The sequence below is a fragment of the Coturnix japonica genome, chromosome 4, assembly GCF_054131305.1.
Source record: "Coturnix japonica strain WE chromosome 4, WE-NBRP24, whole genome shotgun sequence".
NCBI classification, from domain to species: domain Eukaryota; kingdom Metazoa; phylum Chordata; class Aves; order Galliformes; family Phasianidae; genus Coturnix; species Coturnix japonica.
In genome coordinates, this window is record NC_140666.1 from 88,484,343 (window position 1) to 88,497,105 (window position 12,763).

Consider the following 12,763-nt stretch of genomic DNA (forward strand, 5'->3'; position numbering starts at 1 on the left):
GCCTATATATACAAATATGGGCCTATATGTACAAGTATGGGCCTATATATATAAATATGGGCCTCTATATACAAGTATGGGCCTCTATATACAAATATGGGCCTATGTATACAAGTATGGGCCTATGTATACAAATATGGGCCTATATATACAAGTATGGGCCTATATATACAAATATGGGCCTCTATATACAAGTATGGGCCTCTATATACAAATATGGGCCTATATATACAAGTATGGGCCTCTATATACAAGTATGGGTCTATATATACGAGTATGGGCCTATATGTACAAATATGGGCCTATATGTACAAGTATGGGCCTATATGTACAAGTATGGGCCTCTATATACAAGTATGGGCCTATATGTACAAGCATGGACCTATATGTACAAATATGGGCCTATATATACAAACATCGAGGCCTTACGTATCTCTTCACATCTAAGAGACCGTCAGGTATTAATTTGAGGCCAGAGAGTCACTGTGCTCCACATAGGCCTTGAAACATGAGTTGCCCCTCAGGTTATAAACAAGGCACCCTCAGTAGCTGCGTGGCAAAGAGTTTTATTACCTATTCCATCCTTATTCTGGTTAAGTCTTTAAAGTGCTACATCACAGCCAGGAAAACAGAGGCACTTCACAGCAAACAGCAAGAAAAACATGTTTTACGTGTTAATAAATGTGGAAATCTGGAGCTAAAAAGCACTGGGAAGATACATGAAGAAACCTGCAGATGGAAGAGAGCCTTGGTGTGGATGCTGCTGGCTTGAGATCTCCCAAATGCTCTCAAATATGGCATTGAAAGCAGCAGGAGGAGAAATATAACCCCTCTTTCTTATAGGGAACAGCCCCCTGTATCTCATCAATGAGAAGAGAGGATGGAAAGTGCATTTCGAACACCCTCATCCGCTGATGGATGAAATGCTGGGTGATGAGCAAGAAGAGAACATCTCCAGTTCACTCTTCAGATCAGCCCTCGTCAGAGGTAAAATCAACACCTCGTTCTTGCATGTATTTATTTGCCCTTTATTGGCCGTTTATAATGGTGCATTTGGGGCCAAAGGGAAAAGTGGTAGCTGCTGTCAGCCCTACCAAAGTGAAGCAGAAGCCCCTCAGCCTGCATTGCTGTGGGAGAACCGTTTGCTATTTGGACACCATTTGTCCAAGTCAAAAGAGGCTCCATGTTAATGTCTCCTCGTTAATGTCTCCTCCAGGATAATGGGGTGTTAAGGCAAAAAATAAGGCAGAGCTCTGGGAAAACCAGCTCAACACTTGGGGATATGAGCAGACCTGGAGGAGGAACAGCTCTTTATCCCACCACAGGCCTCAAAGACCCTCTGCACTGTTAGTGGCCCATGCTGAGCTCTGAGCACAACAGCCACGCCATGTAGTAGGGTCAGGTTTTGGGAACCCATACTGAACAACAGGGATCCGAGGGGAATGATCAGGTTTTCCATATTGAACAACAGGGATCCGAAGGGAATAAATTACCTGATCCAGTAAAGTAGCAGCTGGATAAGGATTGCAGCTCGGCCACCACAATGCTTTAAAGCTCATAGCATCCTGGTCAGGTAGTCACTTTTAAACCATGGCTGTCCATGGTATGAGCCTTCTGCTGTGTAAATCTATCTCCACATCTCCATGCTTTTTGCCCAGCTCTGCCTCCTGCCATGGCTTCCATTTCCTGCAGATCACAGGATTGCAGAGCAACCTAAATAATCCATGCTGGTGCATTTAGAGCTTCAAAAAGTTCTCTGGCTAAAATAACCCACTTCCTTACTTTCATGCCTCCATCCTTTTGGGAGGGAGTAGATGAGAGATGAACAACCCACAGTCATAGCAACAGAGGAAACAGGCAGAGCAGATTGGGGTGGTTCAGCTCTGCCTGGAGCTGGACATGTAGGCAAACAGCAACTGAGCAGGATCACTGCTGCCCCTAAAAGCTGTTTTGGGCTGAGGGAACCAAGGGATGCTTATTTGGGCTTGGGATTTTCTTTTATCTGGAAGTTTTGCGGCCCAATTCCCTCAAACTCCCAAGGTGACCCCAGGGAGCAGCTGGGAAATTATGGACTGAAATTCTAAACAGAATCCTCAAGATAACCCAGAGCATCTGGACCATCAGCACTGGTGTATGGCCTCTCTGCCATCACACAGAGCTGACCCTATTGGTGTCCCAACCTCGACACAAGTTTCTCATCTCACTGCACCGGGTGCTGGGATATGTAAGTATTACATCCACCCTGGATCCTGTGCTGTTCCTGATGCATAGGAGCAGGGCAGGATGCTCCGAAGGAAAGCACTGAAGCAGGATGAGGGCTTCTGGGAGAGGGGACAGCTTGCACATGGGTCCAGCCTGGCACGTCCTCATCACAGGAACATTCCTTAGCAGGAGATGAGTCATCCAGAACCGAATGTGAAGATGAGGAGAATGGCCAGGAAGGCTCTGATTTTGACCTTGAGTGATCAACCCCCTGAGAGAAACACCCTCTGTGGGTGAAAAAGGCAGCACAGACATGAAGGTTGGATGGGAAACAGACCAAAACCCTGCAGCATCACACAACCAAGGCCTCTTCCAGGAAACTTTCTGGGAAGAGATTTAACAAAACCCCTACAGTCCCTTTAGCTGCTCTTTGGGCTTCAAACATGCTGTCCAAGTTCCTGCTACGAAGAAGAATCTCCCTTTGGTAGCTGTGGCATCTCGTCTCTCTACTGCTATTTCTGCAATCGTGTGTACACCAGAAACACTGAAATCAGTGCGATGCCAACAGCTGGAAGGACATACAGCAGGGACGACCCACTGCAGTCCTCTGATGTGGGGACTTTGGCCTGAGATGAGCTCGTTGCACCATTAGTTCCCTTGTTTGTGTCAGGAGAATTTCCAAAGGGGGCTGCTCCATCTCGGACATCATTGCCTGCTTCCAGCAGGGCACTGGGGTGATATTCCACATGGACCTCGTGGTTGCCCACAGAGGGGCTGACCCAGCTCAGAGGTGGATAATTGCTCACTCCAGCTGCCTCTTCTCCCCCAGGGTCTGCGTGAACTGCTGGAGTTGCAGACCAGTGCCCTGAGTTGGGTCTGGACTGTGCTTCTCCAGGGCTTGAGCTTTCTGTGCTCACCATGAGCGGGTCGGTGCTCCAGCCAGTGTGAATGGATGTGTTGGAACTGGGGCTGCCCTGGCATCTGGCAGCTGCCTTTGGGCTCTCTTCTACTACAGACTGGAGGGCACCTGGCTTGCTGAGCTGCACGTCTTCCTCCTCATTATCATGAGATGTCCAGATGCTGGCAGCAGAGCTCGTTCGTGAGGGGGTCCTTCCAGCTGCACCTTCAAAGCTTCCTGCAGCATTCATACCTGAGACAGAGGCCACCGAGGCTGGGAGCACCTTTGGAAGACAAAGAGAGGGGCAGAGTCCCCATCAGTCAGTCAGTCTCAGGCACCCACATCACACAACGAGCACAATTCAGCACTCAGTCATTTTCTCAAGCCGCTAACAAGGGCAGGGAAAGCAAAAAGGGCAGGAAGGTGCTGAAGCTCTTGGGAGCCTCTAGGATATGTGAGAGAAGCAAGGAGGAAGGGGAGACAAACAAGGGCAGAGATGACTGGGGTGGAGACGGGCACCTGGACTGACAGAGCGACCAGCCAGTTCTCTTCCCCATATACCTGAGGGCTCTGCTTGAGCCCTCAGCCCCACAAAACAATTTGGAGGGAGGTTGTGGTCAGGACCCCACTGGGACACAATCTGATCTACGTGTTCATTGTAACACCTGTCAGTCAAAGCAGCTCTCCCAGCCATGCTCTGAAATACAACAGGACAGAAAGAACACAGCAAAAAAGCAAACAACCCCCCCCACCTGCTCAAAATCTTACACTGCAGCAAAAAATATCCTTGCTAAGGGGGAGCTGACAAGGAACAGAAGGAAATGCAACTGATAACTGAAAGGTCACCTACTTTCTCCTTCCCTGGCATGGAAAAGGGGCTGCTGGCTGCTTCCTCCCCAGGCAGCATTCTCTCTTCTACAGGAGGATTCAAGAAGGTATCACACAATGGGGAAATATCTCTGGGCACAGAGGTAGAGTCTGAGTTGGTTGTTTCCTTCCGAACATCTGAAGGAGAAAATAAAGCACACTGCGTTAACCAGGAGAACTCAAGGTGAGCCTCTTCCCAAGGGATGCTGCAATAGGATACATCAACTTCCAGGGCAGATTCTTACCTGCACTCGTGGATTTTCATCTTTTTCCCTCATCGCATCTCTGTGTTAATTTGTACAGAATGGAAACTGCAGCCTGTGCTCAGCCTCAGCACAGAGCAAGTCCAGGATGTGGGCAAGGAGCCACAGAGAAGCTCAGGGCAGCTGAGCTCACCCAGCAGCAGGTGCAGGTAAAGCAGACAGAACCAGCCCAGCCTGCAACCCAGCACTTCCAGCCTGTTCCTCACTTTGATATTGGGGCGTTCCCAGCCTGCTGAAACAGGAGGGCATGGACATATAGCCATGAAGTTTGATATCAGAAACAAAGCAAGCACCTCTGCCAAGTATATGAAGTGAAACAAGGTGAGGAACAGCACCTGGAGAGAAAACTAGGGGGAAAAAAGCAGTCAAGGTGGATGCCTGCACAAACTGGCTTCCCTGTCTTCTTAGAGTAGGTAACAGAGGTCTCATAAGAGACAGGAGATAACAGCAGAGAGCCATTATCACCACCTTGAGTGATTTCAGAGCAGCGCCTCCAGCCCTGCTCCGTCTGAACCGGCTACAAAGGAAGGAAACCCACCTCCACCTCCTTCATGCTCTGTCTCAATCTGCTTCTTCTCTGCATCAAACTGCTGCTGTATAAGCAAGGGGTTGCGCACATCCACAAAGCTGCTCGGGGGCCCATCGTGCTTGGAACTGTGCACAGCTTGTTCTTCCTTTGTCCTCACAGAGTCCAGGGGCTGTGGTCCCCCAACACCAGTGGTATCCACCAACCTGACAGGCAACTCACTGGAGATGTAGACGTCTTCTTGGGGCTCGTTCCGGGTCTGCTCAGGGTCAGGAGCAGCACTTAAATCCCTTGGTGGAAGAGACTTGCCCAGATCCAAGTTTGGCACTCCACGTTGAAGGTGGTTTGCGTTCCCAAAACACCCGTTGTCCACACACACTGGATGCCGATGGCTCAGCCACTCCTGGCCATGTGCAGGGGACGCAGATGGCAAAACTGTGCTGGATGCCCCAGGGGTCTCCACTGCCTCTTGCTGCTCTTTGGTGGGGTATGGGAGAGGTTTCTCTTTGCCATCACAGACCGTGCTCGTCACCAGCGGTGGCTGGGGGCTCTTTCTTTCTGGGAGCTGGAAGAAAATGAGCTATGTTAAATCACCACGCAGCCCCACTTCAAGTAGGATGAGGGCAAATGAAGGGCAAACAAAACCACCTTCACACCTCAAAACCAAACCTGGTGACCCACATGAGCCTGAAGATGAGGGGCACCCACTGAACAGGTCACAGAAGCGCTGGACTTCATGTGTAAGGGGATATGGAGAGGCTGCACTCACATATGGGAGTGGAGTAGTTATAGCCTGGTATAAATGCTATAAGAGAACAGTTGGCTGCTTCTCACCAGCAGCAGCTGCAAGAGCTCTGTGTGGAAATGACAAACAAGGTGCCCTCTGCTTCTCCATGGGTGAAGCTGCCCGATACAACAAACACACAGCAGAGGTCAGCAACAAGAGCCTGCTTGTGGCATCCAAAACACCAACCCTCCAGTCCAAAAGGGATCTTTGCAGCCCCATGTACCCTGCTCACCGATTCCTGCACCGGGGCCCTGGCATCCAGCTCTGTGCTGGAAACATTTGAGCTCACAGCTGAGGTCGCAGTGGTGGCAGCAGCAGATGAGAGAGGTGGATGGCCACCAGCAGATGGGTTGGAGCGCGGTGGCTCAGCCTTTGGAGCTTCTGTAGCAGAGTTTGGCCTTGGGAACGGCTTTGGGGCACCGTCAGAGGATACAGCAGGAGCTGAAGCACTTGGAGGAGCTGAGACACCTGGAGGAGCTGAGGTAGCCCCAGGAAAACCAAAGAGACAGAAGATAAGCATGGGCCCAAGGCAGCTCTTTTTAAGCCTATGCTCCATCCCCTTAACAGCCGAGCCCGCAGTGCCTCTTAATTCATTTTTCCATCTCCCCTTAAGACAAGGATAACAAGACACACAAACCACTGTCAGCACAAGCAGCTTTGGACAAGGAACCCTGCAGATATTCTGTCACCCCTGGGCATGTCACAGGGGCAATGCATGTCCATGGGGACAGTCACGGACTCCTGCATGAGACACGGTTGTCGTATGCAGACTCCCCACCAAAACCAGGAGCTGGACAGTGAGAGAAACAAGCACCCAAGGAAGCTGGGAGGACCCAGGGGTGGTGAAGCCACTTACAGGCTTGATAGAGGTCATAAACCTGCTGCAGCTCATCAGCCAGGTGCCCTGCATTGTTCTGGTGCAGCGCATTGATCAGATCCATCACCCAGCCCTTGCGACACTTGAGGTGCTGGTAAAACTTGTACACAGTAGCACGGATCCCCCGCATCTCCTGTCGGGTGTGAAGCTCATCCTGAACAAAACACATTGAGAAGCACAGGCTGCTTTAGAAACAGAATCACAGAATGGCCTGGGTTAAAAGGGAACCTAAAGATCAATCAGTTGTAGCTGCTGTCAAGGGCAGGGACTCTAAACAAAGCTGCTCAAAGTCCCATCCAGGCCAGCTCTGAGCACCTCCAGGGATGAGGCACCCACAGCTTCTCGGGGCAGACTGTGACAGAGCCTCATAGCGAAGAAACATCTAATCTAAATCTCTTCTAGTTTAAAGCTGTCGCTCTTTATCTTATCTCCCTCCCCAGCTTTCCTATAGGCCCCTTTATGGACTGGAAGGCTGCGGTGAGGTCACCCTGCTGCCTTCCCTTCTGCAGGCTGAACACCCCCAGCTCTCTACCTGTCTCCAAAGCAGACATGAGCCCTTCTTGAGCCACTCCAGCAGCTCCATATCCTTGTGCTGGGGGCTGAGAGCTGAACACAGCATTGCAAATAGGGGCTCAGACAGCAGAGCAGAGGGGACAGTCCTCATTCTCACCCCTCTGGGCACATGTAAAGCAGCGATACATCTACATACATTGGACAGAGTGCCCCAAGCACACAGAGCAACAGAGAATTACCCTGTCGGCATCGGTGAGGCAGCTCAGGGAATCGACCAGCGACGCCACGTGGATGTCACAGAACCTGCTCATGTTCCTTAGGATGTGGTTGTACACTTTGTCCTCAGCAAAACCCATCCTGGCTCAGCGCCTGCGGGGACACGGATTGAAGGTGAGCTGAGCAGAGAAGAGCTGCTGTTTATTTCTTCTGTTATCAGGGCTGGGCTGTCAGCAGCAAGAAGGGAAGTCCTTGGGCTGGGGAAAGAGCACAGGGGAAATCTCCCATGCAAAAATATGCATAAAATAGGGATAAATGGGCAGGGTTAGGGTTTAACTCTCAGCCCTGTGTTCACAAAGCTGGGCCCGGCTGTGCCATAGGCAGCACTCGGGTGATGTTTTTGCCTTAAAAACCCCTTTTTCCCCCCTCAATAACACTAAAACCTTCTCAAACCCAACTGAAAGAGGAAGAGAAAGCGGATACAGCGCCAGGCCCCGATACAACAGCTTCCAAAACCCCATAGACATGAAGGCAACGACGGATCGACTCTCTCCTCCCGCACTGAGCTCAGAGCCCAGCTCTGCAGGCCGCGATCCCGATCTCCGGGCTGACAGAGCTCGGCTGACCCGCTTACAGACCGGGAAGCCCCGCTCCACACCCAGGGTCCGACCCCAGCCCGGCTCCCAGCCCCGTTCTATGTCCTTATCCCGCTCCATGTCCTTATCCCGCTCCATGTCCTTATCCTCGTCCTAAACCCGCTCCGACCCGACCTGCGTCCGCCGCCACCTCCGCCTGTCCCGGGTCAAGGCTGAGCCCCGCCCACCACCCTCGTGCAAGCTGATCATTGGTCATCTCACCCGTCAGTCAACGTGGAAAGGGCGGTGATAGGCGGTCAAAGGCCTGGATGGGGACTTCGCGTCCTGCTGTGACTCAGGCCGCCTTAACCCTGTGTGTCCGGGCTGTATTAATTTAACAGTTCTAATAGTCGTAGTGCTGTGTTATCATCAGGTCTAAACGCCTCGAGTCGTTCATTACCCCACAAATCACATATAGAATCATATAGAATAGGCTGTGTTGAGCTCAGTGATCACAAAGCTCACGTATCATATCATGGGATCGTATCATAGAATATATGATATGATATAAGATATAAGAGCCTGTGTTGAGCTCAATGATGAAGCTCCAATCACATGTAGAGCCAACAACCTCCACATTCAATCCCAGCCCACGCTGCCCCATCCAACCTGGCCTTAAACACCTCCAGGGATGGATGGGGGCACCCACAGCCTCTATGGCAGCTGTTCCATCACCTCAGCGCTCTCATAGTAAAGAACCACCCCCTGACATCCAACCTCAATCCACCCCCTTTCAACTTCAACCCATTTCCCCTCGTCCCGCTGTTATCTGCCCTGATTCCCCTCTTGTTTATAGGCTCCCCATGCAGGAGCCGGCAGGTGGCAGCAGCGCGATGCGAATCCGAACACGAGAGGCAGATTCTCCCTCTGTGGGGTTATACCTAAATCCATCTGCACGCTTTGGTGTGCCACCCTATATAGGGTGTATATATTATATATCGCTGCTTTAGCAAGAGCTTGGAACACCAGAGGTCCCTTCCAACCGCTGTGAGTCTTAACTATCCCCATACCATGATGAAGGAGGATGTATAAAGGTCCTTTAAAGACCCAAGCTCTGGTGGGAGCATAATCAGCTGGGTTCATTGCAATTAGCGCTCAGAACCCCCCTAATTAGTGCCCGTGGATCCCATCAATCCCATTGATCCCTCCCACTAATCCCTCCTCCTCCCCCATAGCTCCTCCCCTCAGCCCGCCCCTGTCAGGGTGCGCGCCCTGCATGGAGCCGCACCATGGCGGCGGTGGGAGCGGGCGGGAGGCAGCGGGGGAGCCGCTGAGGGTCGGCAGCCCCACAACGGGGCTCTGAGAGGCGGTGTCGGACAGACACCGGGTCCCTTTAATCCCTATATCCCTTCCCTTCCTTCCGTCCATGATCCCGGCCGTCGCGGCCTCGCAACGGAGCCGTTGGGCGGCGGCGAAAGAGGCGGGGAGTGAGGGAGAGAGCGGCGGGCCCGGCCCCGAGCCTGCAGGTAAGTGACTGTGTATGTGTATATGTGTGTATATATGTGTGTGTGTTCCACAACAGGGTCCTTTCCCCTTCTTAATGTGAACTTTGGCCTCATCGTTCCGTGCTCCTGGGCTCACTTTAAACGGAGCCCTAAACTTTTTTTGGGGTGGGTCGAGAAGCCTTGAGTGAGCTGTTGTGGGGATGGTTTCTGCTTTGAAATAGATGTGATGGATTGGAATGGGATGGCAGAGTGTCCATGGAGGTGTTGGAGATGGTGCAGGGTTGGGTCCGATGATGGGAGAGCTCCATTGACCCTACAGAGAGGGCCTCATCGTTCCGTGCTCCTGGGCTGGCTTTAAAGGGAGCCCTAAACTTTTTGGGGTGGGTCGAGAAGCGACAGCCTTGAGTTGGGGCTCACACTTGGGGGTGTTGAATCGGGTTGGGTTGTGGAGATGGTTTCTGCTTTCAAATAGATGTGATGGACTGGAATGGGATGGCAGAGTGTCCATGGAGGTGTTGGAGATGGTGCAGGGTTGGGTCTGATGATGGGAGACCTCCATTGACCCTACAGAGAGCTCTTCATGACCCTACAGGAGGGCCAAGCTGTGCTGCTCTCCCCCCAACCAACCTTTGCTCATCTCTCCAATGCCACCGAGGGCAGAGAACGTAACAAGAAGGAAAACAGGCTTTTCAATGATCATCGTTAATATCTCTTCCCCCTGCTGAATACAGACTCTAAGATCTAAAGGCAACCCAGCCCTGTGTCTGGATGAGAGGAGAAATGAGATTAAAAAATGAGAGCCGTGAGGTTCCAGCTGGGCCGTTTCGTAAGGAGGAGGGATGGGGTTCTGAGAGCCTCAGGAATTTACTCGGGGCGTTTGCAGATCGCTCTCAGTTCAGTTCAAATATTACTCATCCTCTGTGTGTGTGCCCATGGCTGATGGGAAGCTCCCCGTGTGCCTTGAAAAGGTTTGGGGATTTGCTTTCTGGACTGGCTGGCAAAGAAATGGGTGTTGCTGCGCTCTGTCCTTTGGGGTGGGGTGGTATCATAGAGTGGGAAGCTTTGGGGGCTGTTCCAGAGCTTCTGCTCGGTGTTAGTTAGAGAAAAGAGATGTTTCCAGGGACACCGCTGTCCTGGCATTGATCTGCTTGTATTGTTTTCGAGCTAATAGGATACATGGCTCTGCTTTTCTGAAATGTCACCCTCACATAACTGATGCTTTGTGCAGCTCCGTGCCTTTGGGCCGCATCCAACGTTAACATCCTCATTGGAAGAGCGTTCTGAAATCCTTCTCTCCGTGTCTCTGCTTGTCCGTCCCTCTCAGCCCCTCTTTGCTTTTTAGGGGCTGAGCTCTGCAGCAGGAAGGGGATCCCAGGTCAGCAGGACGGTGTGTATGGAGCGATCCATGTCAGCCACTTTGCTTTGCATGCAAAGTGCTGGGCGATGGCTGTGCAGCAAGTGTGGGAGCTGTAGGGTTTTGTGTGCTGCTCGTCTCCCAGATAGGTTTGAAACCCCACGGAGTCACTATGGAATCGCTGCAATTCAATGCGGCGCTGGGCAGAATACCTTTATTTTTCTATTTTTCTCCCCATGGTAACACTTTGTTCGTGCTTTCTGGCCAGAACGCAGTGCCCGTATGCTTCGCCAGAGCTGCGGTTAGTAAAGCAGATGCACCAGCTCCTGCCTGACACCTCCGTATTGGTGCTGGATGGGAGGGAGGTTGGCCTTTATGGCCGTTTTCTGGTCTCATTCACAAATCGGGTTTTCCTCTTAAAATAAACCGAATGCCTCTCTTTCCTGTTGCGGTGGAAATCATTTGAATGTGACCAGGTACACAAGCATCTCGGAAGCCTGCGGACAGGAAGAAGCACTAGAGCTAAGAGGTAGGAAATGTCTGTGTTTATGGCAGGGGGCTGATTCATCTCTTTGCTCTTAACTCCTTCCCTGCTGCTGGGCTGTTTTGGGGGCCATCCGAAGTCTCTGCAAAGCTCAGGGAATAGCAGCAGATAGAAGCCTTGTTCTCTAATTGGGTCACAAAATCTTTCTGCTGCCTTGCGCTGGGGTTTCTGTGTTGGATTTATGTGGTTAGGGATGGAAAAGGGATTGCACACTGTGAGCATTCCATACCTGAGCTGGATAACCAGAACATCGGCAGCCACATTAAGAAGGATTAATATTTAATATATGGGGTATGTGCCATTGTGTTTAATCACTTTATGCAGGGATTAGGAAGAGATTTCCTGATAAGTAAACGGTTCTCTGTCTGTCTGGAGTGATTTCTTGCGTCTTCCTAAGAAACAGCTGCTCCCAGGTATTGCAAGAGTCTGTTCTGAACCAGCTGTGCTTTCTATTTCTCTGACAGGGAATGACTTTCTTCCCAAGTCTTTTCCTTTCAATAAACCCATAAAGCCACTGGAAACCCACTTCTCAAACACAGCATGTGCCGTGTCACGCATCTGCTCAGCCATCACTCCTGAGGTTGCATATCCTTACTGTTCCAGGCAGCTTCTTTCATAGAATGGCCTGGGCTGAAAAGGCCCACAATGATCATCTGGTTTCAACGCCCTGCTGTGTGCAGGGTCACCAACCAGCAGACCAGGCTGCCCAGAGCCACATCCAGCCTGGCCTTGAATGCCTGCAGGGATGGGGCATCCACAGCCTCCTTGGGCAACCTGTTCCAGCACATCACCACCCTCTTAGTGAAAAACTTCCTCTTATATGCAACCTAAACCTCCACCTTCTCAGTTTAAAACCATTCCCCCTTGTCCTATCACCATCCACCCTCGTAAACAGCCATTCCCCCTCCTGTTTAAACACTCCGTTCAAGCACTGGAAGGCCACAGTGAGGTCTCTATCAGAGACCTTGCATTTCAGCTGTGCACCCAGCGTGCTCCTGAATGCCTTGATGAACACCATATGTCTCATATTGAATATCATGTGGGTTGTTAGGTTGGATATATATATATATTTGGCAGCAGGGTGCTTTGTAGCCTGGCTGCATTGAGACTGCCTCTCTGGTTTGATACAAAATAATTAAGGTCAGAAAAGACCTCTAAGGTCATCAACCCCAATGCATCCCCATTATGCCCCCTATGTCACATCCCCATGGTTTGTGAATACCTCTCTTAGGAGCAGAAATATTCCCTAATATCCAGCCTGAATCTCCCATGGTACAACTTGAGGCCATTTCCTCTCTTCCAATCCAGGATGCCATCGACCTTCTTGAGCACACTGTTAGCTCATCATACTCAGCATCAGCACCAACTGATCCTTATCTTCCATACAGCTTCCCAGCTGCTCTGCCCCTCACCTATAACACTGCATGGGGTTGTTGTGACTGTCCACTTAACGTGTCCATATCACAGTGGTGCTGATGGTGCTAAGCTCAGCGTGGGCAACTCCAAATCTCTGCCTGCCTATGGATGCATGCCTGCTCGTTGGTGTGTGCTGAGCAGCGTGCTGGTTTCACTGCAGCACAGCCTGTGTTTATGTTGAGCAATGAGAGCTGGCTGTGAATGAATGAGCTGCGTTTGT

The 12,763-nt window shown here is 51.2% G+C and overlaps 2 protein-coding genes across 12 annotated transcripts in view; one reads left to right on the forward strand and one right to left on the reverse strand.

Moving 5' to 3' along the window:
- Positions 1-550: 550 nt before the first annotated feature.
- MAVS (mitochondrial antiviral signaling protein) lies at positions 551-7,953 on the reverse strand. 8 transcript variants are annotated; one of them, XR_014945559.1, is made up of 8 exons: positions 7,920-7,953; positions 7,173-7,406; positions 6,400-6,574; positions 5,776-6,020; positions 4,769-5,321; positions 4,213-4,577; positions 3,951-4,105; positions 551-3,383 (listed from the first exon to the last, which is right to left on the reverse strand). XR_014945559.1 is itself a non-coding variant. In XM_015863034.3 (7 exons), exons 2-7 carry the CDS (start codon positions 7,287-7,289, stop codon positions 2,715-2,717), a joined length of 1,914 nt encoding a protein of 637 aa, XP_015718520.2. In that variant the 5' UTR covers positions 7,290-7,302; positions 7,920-7,953; the 3' UTR covers positions 551-2,714. The 8 variants fall into 8 exon arrangements, 4 of the variants coding, with proteins under 4 accessions (XP_015718520.2, XP_015718519.2, XP_015718518.2 ...); XR_014945558.1 differs by having other exon boundaries at positions 4,213-4,459; positions 7,173-7,953; XR_014945560.1 differs by having other exon boundaries at positions 4,213-4,565; positions 7,173-7,953.
- A 1,022-nt stretch (positions 7,954-8,975) lies between these two features.
- Positions 8,976-12,763, forward strand: part of PTPRA (protein tyrosine phosphatase receptor type A) — a 78,272-nt gene continuing 74,484 nt past the window's right edge. For 3 of the 4 annotated variants that reach the window (XM_032444355.2, XM_085545887.1, XM_085545886.1), the window contains exon 1: positions 8,976-9,250. The gene's annotated coding sequence lies outside the window, so the exon portion shown is untranslated. Of the gene's footprint in view, positions 9,251-10,883; positions 11,113-12,763 lie in introns of those variants that run through there. The other variant, XM_085545883.1, reaches the window with a different exon arrangement.